Source organism: Paroedura picta, chromosome 16 (assembly GCF_049243985.1).
Source record: "Paroedura picta isolate Pp20150507F chromosome 16, Ppicta_v3.0, whole genome shotgun sequence".
NCBI classification, from domain to species: Eukaryota; Metazoa; Chordata; class Lepidosauria; order Squamata; family Gekkonidae; genus Paroedura; species Paroedura picta.
In genome coordinates, this window is record NC_135384.1 from 17,506,359 (window position 1) to 17,526,727 (window position 20,369).

At 46.3% G+C, this 20,369-nt stretch overlaps 1 protein-coding gene and 1 long non-coding RNA gene across 3 annotated transcripts; one reads left to right on the forward strand and one right to left on the reverse strand.

The window, feature by feature from the left end:
• Positions 1–197: 197 nt before the first annotated feature.
• LOC143825861 (uncharacterized) lies at positions 198–5,540 on the reverse strand. Its single transcript, XR_013226989.1, has 2 exons — positions 4,610–5,540; positions 198–592 (listed from the first exon to the last, which is right to left on the reverse strand). It is a non-coding gene; the product is annotated as an uncharacterized LOC143825861 (long non-coding RNA).
• A 171-nt stretch (positions 5,541–5,711) lies between these two features.
• On the forward strand, positions 5,712–16,899 carry HRC (histidine rich calcium binding protein). Of its 2 annotated transcripts, none has more exons than XM_077314871.1 (6): positions 5,712–7,427; positions 7,814–7,884; positions 11,854–11,922; positions 12,439–12,490; positions 14,290–14,326; positions 15,114–16,899. In XM_077314871.1, exons 1-6 carry the CDS (start codon positions 5,891–5,893, stop codon positions 15,148–15,150), a joined length of 1,803 nt encoding a protein of 600 aa, XP_077170986.1. In that variant the 5' UTR covers positions 5,712–5,890; the 3' UTR covers positions 15,151–16,899. The 2 variants fall into 2 exon arrangements, with proteins under 2 accessions (XP_077170986.1, XP_077170985.1); XM_077314870.1 differs by having other exon boundaries at positions 5,716–7,436.
• The last annotated feature ends 3,470 nt before the right edge of the window (positions 16,900–20,369 follow it).

Below are 20,369 nucleotides of genomic sequence, written 5' to 3' on the forward strand. Positions count from 1 at the left end.
GCAATATGATAATTCTTTTGTAAAACAGTCAATCAGTCCTTTTGAGTTCAGTTGCAGTTCACAAACATTGGAGAAATAAAACTGTCAATGTTAGTAATTAATGGCAGACACTGCCCAGTTGTAAAAAGAAATAATTAAAAGAGACTAGTTGCTTGCCTCATCTGTCTCCACTCAAGCATGGAAGCGGACCCACAAGCGACAAGGTGCTCAGTTTGTTATTTTGTCCTGAGACCAGAGAGTTAGATTCTGAATTACATTACATACTACTTACATTACATTGCAGTCACATTGTCCCAAATAAAAAAATAAAGAAGAGGGGATTCTAAGAAATGTGGATATAAGAATTGAATGAGATTAGCATATGTGGTGAGATAAGAAATGTATGTCCTTCTTGAGTCCTGGGTATTCCATTGTTCTGAGTGTTGTAATAACTTGTATTTCTACAATCTTCCTTTCCAGTCTGTTCTTCTTTGATGTCCATTACTGAATGTCCTGGAAGGTCAAAGTGAACCTGTAGGGGAACCTGTAAGGGTGTGATGCCAGACAGTCCACCTTCTACACCAGCCATGTTCTCCAGATCTCCAGCCACCACCTGGAGGGTGAAGGTGAAGAATAGGCATGACAATTAAGCTGTACAATAGTCCTTTTAATCAAAAGTCTCTATTCCTCAATATGTTAATACTGTTAATAATCCCATAGCCAGCCAGAATGAGGTATGGAGTTCACTCTCGTTTTCACAAGGCCAAGCTTTCATCAGTGGCTTGCTCCTGCAGGTACAATTTATCACAATTACAATAAATTCATTTACATATAAAAATTATAACATGATCAAATATAACCAACTCTAAGCATACTATGAGCCTCTTGTGGGGCAGAGTGGTAAGGCAGCAGACATGCTGTCTGAAGCTCTGCCCATGAGGCTGGGAGTTCAATCCCAGCAGCTGGCTCAAGGTTGACTCAGGCTTCCATCCTTCTGAGGTTGGTCAAATGAGTACCCAGCTTGCTGGGGGGTAAACGGTCATGACTGGGGAAGGCACTGGCAAACCACCCCGTATTGAGTCTGCCATGAAAACGCTAGAGGGCGTCACCCCAAGGGTCAGACATGACCCGGTGCTTGCACAGGGGATACCTTTACTGTTACCTTTAAGCATACCTTAGTCAATATTTGAATGCACGCTCAAAATTTTCAGTCATAGAAAAATAACCCTAGAATATAAAAATATCCATTATATGTAACCCATGTCTTCAGTGTGTATTTAATATTATCAGAATCTGCTAGAGACACCTATGTCAAAGTATCAATTCAGCCACTGGTTCAAAAAATTATAGGAAGAATCCTGTGCGTATAGTCAGTCACCAGAGCAGGGTCTCAAAAGGATGGCAATACATGCCAGTATAAAAGTGTGCCACCCTGACTAATAGGTACATCCCAGGCGCAGATAATCGAGTTGCACTTAAAGGGCCATACGCCTTATTCAGTTTCAAGAAATAGGAAGGATCCCATGTAGAATTCGAAACCTTTGGTGCTACAGTGTCTAATGTGAATATGTAAAACCATTCTCCTCTGTAACAATCTGTGGGCTGTGTCTACTCTCTGGTGTTGTCAGGGTGTTATTTGTTCGATGCCAAAAATATGAGATCGTCCAGTGAATGTTTGAATTCATTCCAAAGTTCCAATAGTGGAGCCTCCATTTTGTGAGTGTTAATCCTCGATAAATGTTCCATTATACAAACTTTAAGTGTTCTTGTGCATATACCAATAGATAGAAGGTTACATGGATATCTAATACAATATGCAAAATTTTTAGATAAACAATTGATGAATGATGAAATAAAAATTATCAATGGGCTGGCAATTGTGCCTGATTTATTTATACTAGAAATAGAAAAATCTGGGCTGTGTAATCTACATAAAAATCCATTTTTGACTGCGTTTTATTTTATACTAGAAAGATAGCCCGCTGTAAGAGGGATACAGCGGGCGCTAGGAACTCACCAAGCAGGGTGTCCCGCGGCGACGGCTGTCTCGGACGGCTCCGTGCGCCGGGGGAGGCTGTCCGCGGCGGCGGACGCAGGGAGGTGGCGGCAGCGGCGGCAGGGAGGGCGGTGGCGGCAAGGAGGCCCCGGCAGCAGAGAAGGCCGCGGCGGCGGCGGAGGCAGGGAGACGCCGGCAGCCGCGCTCCGCGCGACTGCCGGGGGCTGTGTCTGGCGGCGGCCTGACACGGCGAGAGGCGCTTTGCGCCTCTCGTCGCGTCAGGCCACCGGGGGGGGGAGCCTGTGGCGCCGCGGGCGGTGTTTAGACTAGGTTCTTGGATGACATTTTATTTATTTTGACATAGCCAAATTCCCAGATTTTTATACATGGGATATAAACAAAATGAAACTACTAAATTTGTGGCACAAAATGACTTAAAGCAAATACCATTTTTAGACACTATGGTGACTATTGGGGATGATGGCAAATTCAAAGTGTCTACAAACCAAAAACCAGCTGATAGAAACACATTGTTGCATTTTGAATCTTTCCATCCCAGACATTTGAAGTTAAGTCTCCCAGTGGGACACTTTCTAAGATTGCAATAATCTAAGATAAATGCAATAATACGTCTTTTGAGGATTTTGAAAGAGCAAGTGACCAGTTCACCTTGGCATTCATTGGAGTCTGCTGTAACAGCAGCACGAAAAAGGGTGGCTTTTAGAGAGAAAGTGTTTTGGTTTACAATCAAAAGCGTGCTACAGACAGGATTGCATGTTCTTTTGAGTTTTCACATTATGCTAACCAGCTAAAAACTATAATACATTATCATTGGCATCGAGTATCTAACATTCCAGGTTGTGAGGAGAAATGTATTTTAGCTTGGAGACGCAACCATAATATCGGGGAACTAGTCACCCCTGGGGACATTGGGGATGATACCTCTTTAAGAACTTTGCCTCATGGCAATTTTCATTGTGGTCATTGCAATGTATGCAAACGGTCATGGGAGATTAATGAATTTTACCATTCAAGGAACAATTCCCAATATGACCCCCCCCCCCCAGACCAGTGGTTCTCAACCTTCTAATGCCACGACCCTTTAATACAGTTCTTCATGTTGTGGTGACCCCCAACCATAAAGTTATGCAAGTGCTCTTTCGCAGAAATTAAACCAAAACTGACCAACGGCGTGGAAATCCATTGTTCAGGATTGTATATAAATTGTTTTTCCCCCTGGGGTTTCTCAGTTCAGTTCTGCCTCTTGTCCCACCATGCCGATCTCGCTCTTTTCCACTGCTCCAGACAGATGAACACTCTATCTCGATCTACCCCGCAAGGCTGTAGTGTGGATGGCGCCATCTCCCGGGCAAGCTGCTTGCCCTGCTGCGACCCCTGTGAAAGGGTCATTAGTCCCCCAAAGGGGTTCCAACCCCCAGGTTGAGAACTACCGCCCTAGAAGTTCATATCACGCAGTGTTTTTGCATCTCAGTATGTCTGAACAGTTCTAGTGTTTATACTCAGTGTATGCATTCGGTTATTGCAGGGGGGGAGGATTTTTCCAGCTAACAGAATGGCTAAGCCTGAAGAAGGATCCAATGCCATAGAGTTTGTACACCAAAGCAGCTATTTTCTCAAGGATACTGATAATCTAAAGATCAATTGTGATAGCTGGAGATTTCCAGGTGCCACCTGGATAAGGTGACCAGATTGTCCCACTTTTGGAGGGACATCTGGGGGCACCTGGCAAATTGTACTTATGTTGCAAGTAAAAAATAAATATTACAATATAATTTTTGTGTTCTATGCGTTTTATGAAAAATTTTGTTGCTCCATATAGACCAAATTTTTAATCAAGAACACCCCCCCCCCCGGTCAATGGTGTCCCGCTTTACCAATGTTAAAATCTGGTCACCTTACACCTGGAGGTTGTCAAGCTTACCCATAGCCCATGCCCACAGTTTCCTACACTGCTCACAGCCCTTTCTCTGATGCTACCGGGCAGCACATGCTTCCGTGAGCATGAGTCAGAGAGCACTCACCAGTGAGGGGTCCGGGGGAGGGCAGAGGAGCCCTGCCAGGAGCCCTGAGTCCAAGCTGCTGCCTCACCTGAGGACATGCTGATGCCAAGCCAGAGGCCAATACAGCTGTGACAGCATGGTTTTCATCTGATGGGATTTTCTATATTGTTCATGCTCCAGTTCCCCACAGTGGCCGTTTCCCCCCCCCCTCACTTGGGGGGGGGACATTAGAAATGAGTAATAGTTATAGCACTATACCATTACATCAATATAATAAGCCCTACCATCCAACAGGCAGGTCTTTCAGAAAATAGCTGCCCCCTCAAATACTTAAATTTCAATGCATTTCACTGTTATCGCAGAGTGTTGTTCAGGCCACATAACTGTTTCTCCCTTGGTTCTATGTCATGTTCCCTCACAGCGAAATCCATCCTGCACAGCCTGCACTGCCAGACTCCATTTCCAAATGAATGGGAACAATGCCTGGCAATTAAGTGGCTTTTTCCTTCAGTCACTCGGGGCTACCCTTCTCTATTATTTTTTGCCCTCCTGCAGGCGCTGTCCCTCAGCCTTTATTCTGGCATATCTGGTGTATCTATTGCAGCAACCATACCTGGGCAACAGAGTAGTCTTCTGGGGGCCAGCGGGGATCACACTCATTGGTTGGATTGTGTCCTGTCAGGCAAACTTCCTGCCCCGTCATCTGGAGAACTGGACACCACTAACCCCTCAGACCCACAGCAGTGCAGTGCAGGTATTTATAGACCTCCGCCAGCGCTATAGATTGGATTTCAGCCACTGGGACCCATCAGCACATTCCTAACACTGTGGGGAATGTGTGTCCCCAACAGCTCGTTCTGCCTCTTTATAAAACACTCAGGAACATCCCCCCCTCTCTCCTACTGACTCTTTCAGTTCCGTCCCAGAACCCAGAAGTGGCCACTTTGGCCTCACATCCCAGACCTTTCACAAGTCACCTATCCTTCGACATTGATAAATTTCACAACACCCACCGGTTGTGTCTTCCAGTGCACCACAAGCCTTGCTTTCCCAGCAGTGTTACTCTTCTCTTTCTCCCAGAAGTAACAACTAAAAATCATTCTTATTGCAGTGGATGAGTAGTTACAAGCACTTGTTTCCTACCATTTGAAGTGAACTATAAAGCAAAAATACAAAGTTAACAATTAAAATCAGCAGAATGTCATTCAACTAAACAAAACTCATGAGGAATCCTCTCCTCCCCCCAATGACCAGCCAGCCTGTTTTAATATCATCCAAATAGCATCTTCTAACAGTGCAGTCCTGAACAGAGCTACATGCTTCTGAATCCACTGAAATCAACAGGCTTATAGTTATGACAGCACTGTAAGTATCCTACTGCTTACAGAAAATAGGGCAGCCCAAGTTCTTCTTGCTACAATTCCTACACATCAGTCTTTCCTCCACTTATCCACAAGACCACCAACCCCAAACTCCCAGAAGCCAAGCATCCTGTTTCCTATTTCTCTCTGCTGACTTCCCTGTCATTTGAAGGGAGTGAGATGCAGTTGCTCCTGATGGCTAATAATAGCCTGGCACTTCGGCAAACAGCTTAGCTCCCTTTTTTCCCCTCCCCACCCCCTCCAGCCCAGCCACCTCATATAAGGGCATGGCAGGGGCCATGGCTCAGTTTTCTCATCTATCTTGGAGGCTGAGCTGGGGAGCCATTGGCTGAAGACTGAAGGGTAATCTAAGCCAGCTGCAGACGTCGCTCACACAAACCCTGGGCTGGAAACTGTGGAGTGCACCCCTTAGATCTCTTTCTGTGCTGCGTGACTTTCCTTCTTGCTTGTTCTGGAAACTCTACTGAGATTTCTGGGTGCAAACCTTTTGCTCCCTTATAATCTTTTCTGCCATGGCTTCTTGGAAGGCCTGGGCACTAGGCTTCTTTCTCATCTTGCTATGCTCATTTCAGCTCCCCAGAGCACAGGGAGATGAGCAGCAGTACCACCACCACCATGATCAACACCATCACCATGGAGATGTAGAGCATCATGCTGACCACCATGAGGATGAACATAGTCATCACAAGCAACACCACCAGGATGATGATCATGACGATGACAGTGATGGACATGCTATTCATCATCATGAAGCAGAACATCACCAAGGAAGTCACTCCCCTCATCATGATGATGGTGACGATGATCATCATCATCACCACCATCATGAACACCATGGAGATCACCATCACCATCCCAGTACCCATCATGATGATGATAACGATGATGATGATGACCATGAAAAGGACCACCATGAACATCAAGCCATCCATCACCACCACCATGATGATGATGATGATGATGATGATAATGACACTGGTGAAGAAATTAAACACCATCATGACCATCATGAACACCACGATGACCACCATCACCATGATGATGATGACGACGACGATGATGACCAACACCACCATCCAGAATACCATGGTGATCATCATTACCACCCCCACCCTCACCACCAGCACCACCACGATGATGATGATGATGATGACGACAACGACAAACACCAACATCATAAATATCATGACCACCACCATGAACATAAAGATGATGATGACGACGACGACGATGATGACGATAATGACGATAATGACAAGGAACACCACACTCATGAACACCATGGTAACCACCATCATCACCATCACCACCATGATGACGATGATGAAGACCATCATCATAGGCCTGGTGACCACCATCACCATGATGATGATGATGATGATGATGATGATGACGACGACGACGACGACGACGACAATAAAGAACATCATACTCATAAACATCACGGTCACCACCACCACCACCACCAAGATGATGACGATGACGATGACGACGACGACGACGACGATGAAGATGAACATCATCACCATCCTCATGGACATCATGGTAACCATCACCACCAACATGATGATGATGATGATGACGACGACGATGATGATGATGACAATGAACATGAACGTCATCACCATCCTCATAAACATCACGGTAACCACCATCACCATCACAGTCATGATGGCGACGATGACGACGATGACGACGACGACGATGACGACGACGATGACAATGACGACAACGAGCACCACCACCATAAACATCATAGTAAACACCTTAATAGAAAAAAGGATGATGACAATGATGATGATGATGATGATGATGACGACGACGATGACAACGATGATGAGGAAGAGGAGGATGAAAAAGCTCATGGACACCATCACCATGGTGGACATCATCATCATAGAAAAAATAATAATAAGGATAAAAAGCACCATCATCATCGCCGTGCTGATAAGGAAGACAATGATGACGATGGTGATGATGAGGAGGAAAGGCATAAGGAAAAGCATCGCAAACATGAAGGCCGTGAGAAAGTAAAGAAGCACCGCAAAGGTAAAGAAGGTGAGCAAAACCCTGTGTTATTCTGCGGATAAGCAGATGGGATGTGATGGGACTGTGTTTATTTTCATTAGGAGAAACTGAGGTGCCATGAAAAGCTAGACATCTGGACTCCCAGCATCCTCTGCTCTAGCTGAATCCCCCCCCCCTTGTTGGCAACATACTGTGGTTTCAGTTGTGAGAACCTACTCCCTAACTTTTTACTGACAACTCCATAGAGCTATATAAAAATACCATATTATCTTCAAACCTTTTGTGAACTTTGTAACTCATCCCACTCCTGTGTTCTCCAGCCCTCACCTTCTAGGCCTACATGTTTTCCAGTTGCCCCATTACAAAACCTTTGACAACCTTAGCTGTGTATTTCTTTTCTACTGCAGAAGTTCATGATGATGATGAAGGCGATGAGTATGAAGAGGGATCTCTTTGCCATTACTGCAAATTCTGCAAGGTGAGGAGGGGAATTTCAGTGGAATTTGCTTGGTAGAACAGTTTTTTTGTTGAAAGCCAGGGTGCCTGCTCATGAGAGATGCATAACCCATACCTTTATCCATTCATGTCCTAGTCCAATGGTTGAGTTATCTTGTGATTCCTCTCTGCCTTCTTTCTGGGTCAGATGTAACAGCCTCCTCATTAGCTCTCCCTGGAACCAGATCTCAGAAGATACCCTCCTTAGATCCTTGATGGGGAGGTAGAATTCGGCCCCCATCTCTCTGGCAATACCAAAGCTTAGCTAGGCTGAGGCTTTTTCAGTTTTGTTCTTTCTTTGGTAATAGTCTGCCGGATTTTGCATATGTTAATGCAGCGCAAGCATGCACATTACAAATGTTCTGGCCCTGTGCTGAATACTTTTCATGTCAATTGGTCTGGAGAAAAATGTTCTGCCCCTTTAATAGAGATGTGGCAATGGGCAGCTGAAGTTTTTCTTGGCCTAGAAACAAATAAAATCACAGGACAAATAGCCTCCTATTAAGCTTCTATTAAAGAGACAAGCCATTTTCCTTCAGGCCAAAAGACAACCCTCATCAGTGATTTCTGTTGCCAGGAGTCTGGCAGTGGTTGATAATTTGGGGGAGGGGGTGCTGCAAGCCCCACTTCTTTGCTTTTATATTACCCTGAAAGGTCAAGATTAAATGTTTCAACCAGTGTCTTTCCATATCTGGTAAAATTTCACCTATTTCATTTTCCTGTGCTTGGCTGCACCTAAAACTGTAGAAAGAAAGCCCATAACAATGGCAATCCTTAAGAATATTAAAGCAGCTGTACTGGATCAGACTGATGGTCCATTTAGTCTAGCATCCTGCTTCACGTAGTGACCAACCAGCTGCCCCTAGAAGACCCACAATTAGGGCACAGAGATCAAAGCTTCCACCCATTGTTGCCCCTATGCAACAACTAATATTCAGAGGTGTGAAGCATCTGAACATGGCGGTCCCATTTAGACTGCTCTCTTCCAGGAACCTGCCTTTTAACACCACTTGTGCTTGGGGCTATTTCTGCGCTCCATTGTACAAAAGGTGATAGCTGGAATCCAACTTCAACTTAGTTGTCTGAAAGCTCTCCAGTTGTTAACAGGAAAGTGACTTTGAGTCATCACTCCCACTGTCTGTGAAGGAGACAAAAGATGGGTTACTGTATGTCAGCCGCTTCCATGTGGCCTAAAAGGAGCATCTATGGTCCTTTCAGTGAAAGCAACAATGCAGTGTTAAACAACTAGTGCAGGGGTAGTCAAACTGCGGCCCTCCAGATGTCCATGGACTACAATTCCCAGGAGCCCCTGCCAGCATTCGCTGGCAGGGGCTCCTGGGAATTGTAGTCCATGGACAACTGGAGGGCCGCAGTTTGACTACCCCTGAACTAGTGGTTACAGAAGTTCAGGTTGGGAGAGAGTGATGTAGACAGCCGGGGAGGGTTTGGTGGTTAGCGCAGGTTTCCCAACCACAGTACTGAGAAGGCCCCTCAATCATACCTCAGCATGAGGGGAGGGGTTCAAAATGGCAGATGAGGAGAGCCCCCCACCATACCCTTTGCTGCCATTTCTGGCTCCAAGCAAAAAGGGAACAAAGTTTTTAAATTTAATTTTAAAAGAATTCTACCCTTATTTGGGTAGGTTGACCCAGAACTCTCCCAAAATGGCCAACAATGGATGTGGAGGGGGTAGGAAGGAGAGACTTTTGCTAGCTGAGGCTCCTCTCATTTCGCAGGGGTGGGGGTGGGGGTGGCAGGGAGGCACGGCCAGCTGACATCACTTCCTGTTACCTCAAAGCCTTAAAAATATTTCAGCAGTACTTCCACAATCTTAAGGTTGAAAAAGGCTGAGTTAGAGTGCTGGGTTAGGATTTAGGAGGCCCAGGTTTGAATCCCCACTCAGCCCTAGAAGCTTCTTAGGTGACCTTGGCCCACTGGCTTTCCTGTTGACTTACCTCACAGGGATGTTGTGGAAATAAAATAGAGAATAATGTTGTAAGCAACTTTGGGATCCCACTGAGGGAGAAGAAGAGTTGGTTTTTATACCCTGCTTTTCACTACACTAGTCTCTAAGATGCTTACAATTGTCTTCCCTTCCTCTCCCCACCTCCATCACCCTGTGAGGTAGGTGGAGCTGAGAGACCCCTGACAGAACTGCTCTGTAAGGACAGCTCTAACAGGACTGTGACTAGCCCAAGGGCACCCAGCTGGTTACATCTGAAGGAGTGGGGAATCAAACCAGCTCTCCAGATGAGAGGCTGCCAACCATTGCACCAAGCTGGGAGAACATTGAGATATCAATAAATAGACTAACATCTAGAGCAGGGATAGTCAAACTGCGGCCCTCCAGATGTCCATAGACTACAATTTCAAGTAGGCCTTGCCAGCGTTTGCTGGCAGAGGCTCCTGGGAATTGTAGTCCATGGACATCTGGAGGGCCGCAGTTTGACTAGCCCTGATCTAGTGTATAAATCTGCCAATTTGTTTTTTCATTGGTAGGGCTCCTGCATTATAAACAGCTGGCAGAAACATCACAGCATTCGCTGGTAGGGGCTCTTGGGAATTGTAGTCCGTGGATATATGGAGGGCCACAGTTTGACTCCCCCTGGGCTACTGTATTGTGGGGGGTTGAACTAGATGACCCAGGAGGTCCCTTCCAACTCTGTTATTCCATTATTCTATGAGACAAAGCTTTTCTCAGGGCCAATGATGTGAAGAAACTTCCAGTAAATAAAACAGGGAAGCCTAGAACTTTGGGCACTGAACAGCTGTAGGCCTGACAGATCACAGCTTCCCAATTGTGCATGTCCCCTGTGTCCTCCATCTTGTTTCTTCACCAACACCTTTGCTACCTTCCTCAAAGTTGAGAAGTGTGGTGTTAGCGGCATTCTCTCCTGCTGCTGGGGTGGCCAAGACTGCAACTTGGCAATTCCTCATGTGCCTTTCAGTTATTGTTGCCACCCTGACATGGCTCAGACCAGCCTGGACTCATCAGGTCTTCGAAGCTAAGTAGGGTTGGCCCTGGTTGGTATTTGGCTGGAAGACACCAAGGACATCCAGGGTTGCTATGCAGAGGAACAGAATGACCAAACAGTCCCTTGCCTTGAAAACCCTGTGGGGTCCCTCTAAATCAGCCCCAGCAAGGGTACTTTCTGCATACACAAGATCAGCCTGTGGTTTCTCCTGCCCCTCCCCTGTGCCTTTGCCTCCTGCTGGCTGTGTGCTGCTGCTAAAGCCGATGAGGGAAGGAGAAACAGGAGAAGCCTCCTTGCCCGGCTTCCCAGCTCAGCCATGAATTGAAATGGAGTCTCTGGACTGTACTCAGGAATCCCTGCTTAAAACACCTTGTTTTAAAGGGCAAATTGGGGGTGAACTGGCCTGCACAAAAAAATCTCAAGATTGCCGGTGGAGTTTCCAAAGGGGGTGGGGCTTGGAAAAGAGTAGCTGCTCTGTCTTATCCAGAGTGATTTTTTGGGGGGCTGACAACCTTCAGCTGTTCTTTGGCGATCTGGGATTACGACTCATCTCCAAGCGACAGAGACAATGTTCACCAGGAGAAAATGTCTTCTCTAGAAGGTGGATTGTATGGCATTTTACCCCACTGAAGGCTTTCCCCTCCCCTAAACCTGTTCTCCTCAGACTCCACCCCCAAAATATTTCCCATGGGTATTTCCCATCTCAGAACTGGCAACCCACTTTGTTGGGTTTGGAGTCCAACGAGAAACCCAGAAGAGACAGGTGGTACCACAAAGATGAACCACGTATGCATCATTCAGGTGTCAGTAGATGCCTGTTTACCTTTACTATAACAGAATCACATGGCTCCTGCTTTAGAACTGTGCAAGCCTGAAGTGCTCTAGTGTGTGTGTGGGGGGGGGTGTTCTCTCTCTCTCTCTCTCTCTCTCTCTCTCTCTCTCATATGCACACCTGTCTTTTTTCTCTCCCCATCCAGCATTGTGATGAGTGTGATAAGTGCCCTTGTAAAGAAGGAGACCGCAGAGAATTTTGTGGAAGCTGCCAGGTTGGTGTTACAAGCGCTCCCCCCACCCCCTTAAATTTGACGTTCTGCCCCCACCCCCTTTGGAAGGACGAAAAAGGACCACTAGGGTAGATTCAACAAGATCTCCTGCTGGTGAAAAGGAATAGCCATGCTAAAAGATTATGCTGGGGATCCTGAGAGCTGTATGCATGAGACCTGCACGGTAAGAAAGTGAATTGGGAGACTGGCTAGGGATGCCAGTCTCCAGGCCAGCTCTGGGTATCCCCTGGAATTACAGCTCAGTTCCAGGTGACAGAGATCAGTTCCCCCTGTTGGAAATGGCTGCTTGGGAGGGTGGGCTCTATGCCATTGCACCCCACTGAGGGCTCCACCCCCAAATCTCCAGGTATTTCCCAGCTTGGAAGTGGCAACCTGCTGTTGGCCAGGGGAGATCTGGCAATCCTGATCCAATCCCCTCCTGTTTCTGTGGACAGTATCATAGCAATGCCCTCTCAATAACTCACTCCGCCCCCTCCTGTATTCTCCCTTTTCTTACAGTACTGCCATTACTGTTACGTTTGCCCTGTGTGTGAGACGGCCTGTACACCTGGTGAGTGTTTCTTTTTTTGCTCAGTACCCTGCTTGTTGATCCTAAGCGGCTTACAAACATCAAACCTCAGCTGTGCTCAGATATCTTGCAAACACAATTACTGTAGTTACTGTGATTGTCCAAATGTGGCTATTGCACTAATTTAGGATGCATCAAACCAGGTCCCATTCTGCACACACTGGATAATGCACTTTCAGTGTGCTTTTGCAGCTGGATTGTCCTGTGCAGAACAGGAAAATCTACTTCAAAAGTGCATTGAAAGCACATTATCTAGCGTGTGCAGAATGGGTCCAGAATAGGAAACTGTGGCCTGAAGTTCATGAATCACAGTTAGTCTGGTTAGAGTGTCAGACTGGGATCTGAGAGACCTTGCCCCATTCACTTTCTTTCAGCCTAACCTGCCTCAAAGTGTCATTCTGATAAAATGGATGGTAGGAGAATGATGTAAGCCTCTTTGTATCCCCATTGGGGGGAAAGGCAAGGTATAAATGACACCTGAAGCTGCCTTATGCTGAATCAGCAAGGTCAGTGGTGTCTTCTCAGACTGGCAGTGTCTCTCAGGTGTCTCAGGGAACAGTCTTGTTCATAACTTACCACCTGGTCCTGTTAACTGGAGGTGCCAGGAATTGATCCTAGGACCTTCTGCATACCAAGCAGGTGCTCTACCACTGATCCACAGCCCCTCCCATAAATAAGTGTTCAAATGCAAATCTCCAAGTCCAGCATAAGCATACCCTGAGGTGGGCCACCCGACTGGCCCTAGGGCTTCTGTGGGGTATCCTGTCACCAACCTGCTGCTCACATGCCTGTCCTGCTGCCAACTACCAGGTAGTTACTACCTGCATGCCCTTCTCCCTGTCTTCTGCTTGATGCTTCCTTGCTACCTTGCCAGACTCACTGCTGAGCATCACTGGGGAAGAAAGTATAGGTGGTACAGAGTGGTAGTATTTTTGCACTGCCTGGTACATGCTGTCCAGCTAGGAACCAAAATAAGGTGACCAGGTGACCCAAAAATGGCGGGTCACTCACGCCTTGGGTGCAAAAGTTCCATGTCCCACCCGAGTTTTCCTCCATCCCACGTTGAAGTGGCTCCACTGGCGGGGGAAGAGGGAAGGGGGGAAGCATCTCAGACTATGGTGAGCGTGCTGGCTGGGCCGAGGGGAAGCAGCTCTGGCGGCAGTGGGGAGGGGTGGCGGTGGTGGCCCGTCCCGCCTTTCCATCCGTGGACTATGGTCACCTTAAACCAAAAAGTTAAGCTACAAAGTTTAAAATACAAGTATTTTGTTGAGCCATGCTGCCCAGTGCCATTAGAGAAAGTCTGTAGGCAGAAGGTGGGGAAGGGGGAAGCGGGGTGCCAGTAGGGGCCTGGGGATGGGCATAGGAGAGGTGAAAGCTCCTGGAACTGTCACAGAGTCAGCAATATCACAAAAGTGGGCAAAGGCAACAGCAGGAATGTTTTTTTTTAAGGAAAACCAGGATTTGAATTATCATTTGTGGGCCAAGTCTCTCCTCACCTCCAGCCAGTCATGGTTAGGCCACACCAGGGTTTCATCTAATTTTTGAACCAAGCTGACGTGCCAGTCTTGAAGCAAAAAAGGAAGAAGGGAATAGGATTAGCAGGCCAATCCTGCTTCAGCCATGACATTCATTGGGAGGACATAGACTTTGTAAAGGTTACAGTACTGATGTTATGCAGACGATCACAGCTTTTTTCTAATGAGAAGGTGTGTGCTCAGGGCAGCGTGAATTGTAAACTCAAAGTAACAAAAGTCCAATTTGTTCCGTTTTATCTTTTGCAGGGAGTATTGTAGATGAGTTATCAGGAGCCTTATTTCAGTAAGTACCAAAATTCTGCCCCATTCAGTGTGTGTGTATGTTAAGTGTCATCAAATAGCTTCTGACTTAGTTACTTAATGAATAATTGACCTCCGAAATGTCCTGTCCTTAACAGCCTTGCTCACGACTTGCAAACTGAGGGCTATTATTGAATAGATCCATCTCAGGTTGGGTCTTCTCCTTTTCCTGTTGCCTTCCACTTTTCAGAGCATTATTGTCTTTTCTAATGACTCCTTTCTTCTCATCATGTGTCCAAAGTATGACGGCCTTCGTTTACTTGTTTTAGCTTTGAGGGGGAGTTCAATTTGATTTAGACTCATTTATGTGTCTTCTTGGTGGTCCACATTATCAGTAAAACTCTCCTCCAACACAGTTCAAATGAATCAATATTTATCCTTCATCATCCAGCTTTCCTACCTACACATCGTAATTGGGACTGTTAACCTTAATCCTAGGGAGAAACTATTTGCTTAACCCCCCCCCCCCCAATTCATATTTGGCAGGACAGTTTCTGCTGGTGGACAGAGTCAAGAGCCGGCAGATATTCTGTATCAAAAATGTGGGTTTTAAACTCTCAAATATTGTTTCAATGGCAGACCTGCTAAATCCTCTGCCAGCCCTCAGCTTCCCAGTATGTTGATCATATGAGATTACTATGGCCAAACCCATCTAGGTGGGGAGAAATGCCTGGATATTCCACTTATAACACAGAGAGTTCCTTGGAAGAATAGCAAAAATGCAATTAAGCCAACAGCAGGCACTCAATTCTTTCTTCTCTCTCTTTCAGGACATTTGCCACGATCTTTGAGCGGCAGGAACATTGAAACGCCCCAGTGAAGAGGCCATAAAGGGTGGGAGCAGGGAACCCTACCTTTTGGGGCAAACTATACATGGTGAACCATTTTGTAATTTTCACTCCACATTTCCCCCTTTCCCGCCAATTTGTCTGTTCAAAATGTCTCCTCGCCTCTGCTTTTCTTCCTACGGGTGAAAAAGAGAGGGGTTCCCTGTACAGTAGCTTTTTTCACCTTTTGTCTGCTAAAAATTGCCCTTCTCAAGTGGACTCCGATCTGTGGAGGAAACATGAGGGGTTCCCTATTGGGGTTTCCATATTTCCCAAGAGGTGTAAAAGCCCTTGAGAAGGGTTATTCTTAGTGTATAAACAGCAGGAAGTACTAAGGATTAAGGAGTTCTTCCGTAGCCAATCCTCCCTTGCTGATTTCATGAAAAATAACCTAGAAAATCTCTCCGGAAAGACAAAACTCACAAAAAGTACTGATCATATGACGTTTGGCTCTTAAGAGTTAGCTAGGGGTGTGGAAGGGAGTTCATGTTGGTTGAGGTACTAGTTAGCAACATGCTTTCATGTTTTAACTTAACTCAATCAGTTGTTTAGAGCCTGGTGACACTTGTGTGGCCTACTTCTGAGCAACAGGCCAACTGTCACTCGCAGTTAGTTGAAGAAACTGTGGAATAATGTGTACATTTATGTCGATCATGAGATTTTTGTGAGAAACTCCAACTCAGTTCAGACTAACACAAAACCATGGTTTATTTTTACCAAACCAGGATTCCCCTCATGGACAACCAGTCAAATCCTGGTTTACCTAAAAAATTCTTACTTCATTGCCTTTGCTCTGACTATCTCTGCATTTTGAGAGTCATCATATCCATGTCCCTTCATCATACAAAATCATAGTTTCAGATGTATCCTAACCATAGATTCAGGTGGGGAGCTGGTTGGTCTGAAGCAACAGAAAAAAGTTTGAATCCTGTGGTCCTCTTAAGACCAACAAAGTTTAGTTAGGGATATAAACCTTCTCATACAATGTATCTGAAGAAGTGCACATGCACAGGAAAGTACACACACTGGAGAGCCAGCTTGGTGTAGTGGTTAAGAGTGGCAGCTTCTAATCTGGCAAGCCGGGTTTGGTTCCCCGCTCCCCCACGTGCAGCCAGCTGGGTGACCTTGGGCTTGCCACGGCACTGATAAAGCTGTTCTGACCCAGCACTTCTGTCAGAGCTCTCTCAGCCTCACCTACTCCATGGTGTCTGTTGTGGGGAGAGGAAGGGAAGGTGATTGGAAGCCACCCTGAGATTCCTTCAGGCAGTGAAAAGTGTGGTATAAAAACTAACTCGTCTTATACACAGAATTAAACTTGAGTCTTAAAGCTGCCACTGGACTGAAACTTTGCTCCCTAACTAACCATAGGCACTGAAGTAACCTGGGCTCAGATAAGGTTAAACTAGTACACTGTAGTTTTGCATTACATCTGAACTGAGAGGAGACTCCATTGAAAAACATTATCTGAAGGTATATGAGAATTTAACCCATTTTGATTCATTCCTTGGATAACTGAAATTGTCAAGTAATAAAGGTACCACTATGAACTAACCCTTAATCTGACCTATAAAAATGGCCTTAATACCGACTTGTCTCACACAACCTTGGGCTCTGTTTCTTTTTCTTTTGTGAAGGTGCCATATCCTCACAAAAATTTTACCTTCTGCATAAGCCGGCAGTCACTCCTGTTTGTACCTATGACACAAAATTAAAAGCTGGGTTTATAATAGTTTATTTGATACCTAGACCCATTCTGTTGGTTTTTTGCGAATGGGGAAGTTTGCCCCACCGTTTCCTGTGTACCCACGGGGGGCTGTTTTCACCAGCACACTCTCCCTGTGCTGGATTTCTGCCTCTAGACAAGGCAGCTGGAGCAAAAAGGTTCTGCTGCATGTGGGGGGCGGGGGTGGCAGGGGCCATTTTTTCCATGTTTAGGATCACGTTTTTTTTTCTAAACAGAAAAGAAATGCCCCAGGCAGCATGGCTGCCTGGCACATCGCCTAGGGCATTTTGTGTCCCTCCTGAGACATCGTGGTCAGCTTCAGGCCAGGGGGAGGAGCCGGCCTCAAAGGCCTTCCTTGCCAGATGGCCCTGGGCTGACATTGGCCTCATGGCGCCCTTGGCAGGGAAGGGAACATAGGAAGACAAACACAATGTGAAGAGGCCAAAACTTTGGACTCAACCCTCATGGTTTCTCTCATGATGCTACATTTAGGGAGTCTGCTTTGGCTCCAATCAAAATTTCCTTTCCTCACCCTTGCTAGGGATGCCTTTTTTGTTTTGTTTTCCTGGAGAATAATTTTTTTTCTTGCTTCTGACACACGTCGTTACCGCTTGATTTGATCCAATAGGAAATGAACACATGAGACTGCCTTATACTGATCTATCCCAGTCTGCTCTGCAAATCTCCAGGGTCTCTGGCTGAGATCTTTTAGATCACCTGGCTACTACCTAATACTTTAAACTGGAGATCCTGGTGGTTGAACATGGGACCTTCTGTATGTGAAGCATCTATTCTATCACACAGCAACAGTTCTATCTTTAATCACTCAGGATTTCTGACCACCAGGAAAAGTACTGTTCAAGGCTAGCATCTCCAGCTTCCAAGTGAGACCTACAGTTCTCTTGGAGCAAAGCTCCAAACTTCAGACTTCTGTTCTCCTAGAAGGAAGGGCAGCTTCCACAGGCAGACTTTACAGCATGGCATCCCCTCTGAGTTCCCCAAATGCCACTCTCCCTGGGCACTGCTGCCAATCTCTTGTTCGAAAAGCCACTGGAGAGTGCTGCACTCAGCAGATGTCTTTCTACCCCTCTGAGGCCATATCACCTCCCAGAAGAGGGGCATTTGTTCACCCCGGGGATATTTGCACAAACAGTTGCAATGATTGTAGAACGGTGATGTTTTCAGAGGTGTTATTTCCCATCCTTTGACCATGATCAAGGGTCGTGGATTTATTTTTTCTTTGCCCCTTATTTTCCACGATGTGTCTGCATTTATATGAAGAAGAAAAAAAGGCCCCATGGGTACAAGAGCAGCCTATGGCTAGTTTGGAATTCTCTGAATAGGATCTGTGTGGAACATAGGCCTGCCTTGTGCTGCCACCTTAAGTCCTTCTCAGACATTACAGTCACACCTATGGGGAACCCACTAGCTAGCAGTGCCCATTATCCATGATACTCTGGATATGCAATTACCCGGGTACGATATTCACCACGGGTGCACAGCCTCATTAAAGCAACTCCTGGAAAAAAACTCAGAGGAGCATTTGCATGTACCAAAACTTGCACACTGTTTCTTGTGGGTCATACATGCTCTCCCTTGCACTGTTAGTGGACACCCACTACATGTAAGGCTCGAGAACTGAGCTAAACTGAATAAAATGAAGTTCAATAGGGACAAATGTAAAGTTCTGCATTTACGTAGGAAGAACCAAATACACCAATTTAAGATTGGGGAGACTTGTCTTGGCAGTAGTATGCACAAAAAGGATCTCGGAGTCTTAGTAGACCATACATTGAACATGAGTCAGCAGTGTAACTCAGTGGCTAAAACGGCAAATGGGATTTTGGGCTGTATCAAACGGAGTATCGTGTCCAGATCACGGGAGGTGATGGCACCGCTGTACTCTGCTCTGGTTTGGCCTCACTTGGAGTGCTGTGTTCAGTTTTGGGCACCCCAGTTGAAGAGGGATGTTGTCAAACTGGAACGTGCCCAGAGGAGGGCAACAAAGATGGTGAGGGGTTTGGAGACCAAGACGTATCAGGAAAGGTTGGGGGAGCTTGTTCTATTTAGCCTGAGAGGAGACGAGTGAGAGGGCATCTTCAAGTATTTAAAAGGCTGCCATATAGAGAGTTGTTCTCTCTTGCCCTGGAGGAACGGACCAGATCCAATGGGATGAAATTAATTCAAAAGAAATTCTGTCTAAACATCAGGAAGAAGTTCCTGACAGAGCGGTTTCTCAGTGGAAAAGGCTTCCTGGGAGGTGGTGGGTTCCCCATTTTTGGAGATTTTTAAAGAGAGGCTGGATAGCCATCTGACGGAGAGGCTGATTCTGCAAAGGTTCAAGGAGGTGGCAGGTTACAGTGGAGGAGCGAGAGGGTTATGAGTGTCCTGCACAGTGCTGGGAGCTGGATTAGATGTCCCAGGAGGTCCCTTCCAACTCTATGATTCTATGTCTCAAAAAAGATCTTGATCCTCTTTGCACAGTCAAACCAAGCAGATCATCCTTGTTGCAATATGAATGTGGCAGGAAGATGGTGGTTTCAGCATACTCGACTTTGCTCATTTCTCTTTGTGACAAAGCTGACGGTCTTCTCCAACACTTGCAGCCAACAACCCTTTAATGCAGGGGTGGCCAGACTGCGTCTCTCCAGATGTCCATGGATTACAATTACCATAAACTCTTGCCAGCATGGGCCAATATGTGCTGGCAGGGGCTCATGGGAATTGTAGTCCATGGACATGTGGAGAGCCACAGTTTGGCCACCCCTGCTTTAATGTATGATGTGGCACCTTCTGCATGCTAAGCTTGTGTGTGCCCACTGACGGAGCAAACACAATTCCACAGAATGACAGTCATCAAATACAGATCAGCTCTTTGTGATAAAAGCCATCCTTTGTGCTGTTTCTTGGTATGATGCCAAGGGGTGAAACAGCCTCAGGCTTTTAAGATGAATGTGTGGTCAGAGATTCCCAGAGTCTCCTGCAAAGTATTAAAAAAACCACAAAAAACCCTTCACAGTGTTGGCAGTGGGATCTGTGAGGGAACCCTGAGCTGTGCCCAAGACAGTGGCCATGGGAGATGTGAGGGAACAATCTTCTGTCACTGCCCACTCAGTGGAGATACATCAGGCTGATAATCTGAATTGTGGGAGAGGGCAATCCATTTACCAAGTCTTGTTTTTTTCTTACCTCCCCAGGGAATCAGCCCAGCAGGACACAATCCCTCCCCTGCTGACAGTTGATTGGTGACCCCGTTAGGTGGATTTCAGCATCCACACCAAGGCCAGTCAGTCTTGGATCTGAGACACCAATCCTAAGCAGAAACCTGCTCAGGTCTTTTCAGTGGGGCTTGCTCTCAGGAAAGACTTGTGAGGGTCGACTGATCGCGCCTGGGCCCCTTTGGCCTGGGTTTGTTGAGGCTGCCTCTTCTGGCAGAGGTCCTTGTTCCTGAATGAAACAAACGTCTGCACATCCTG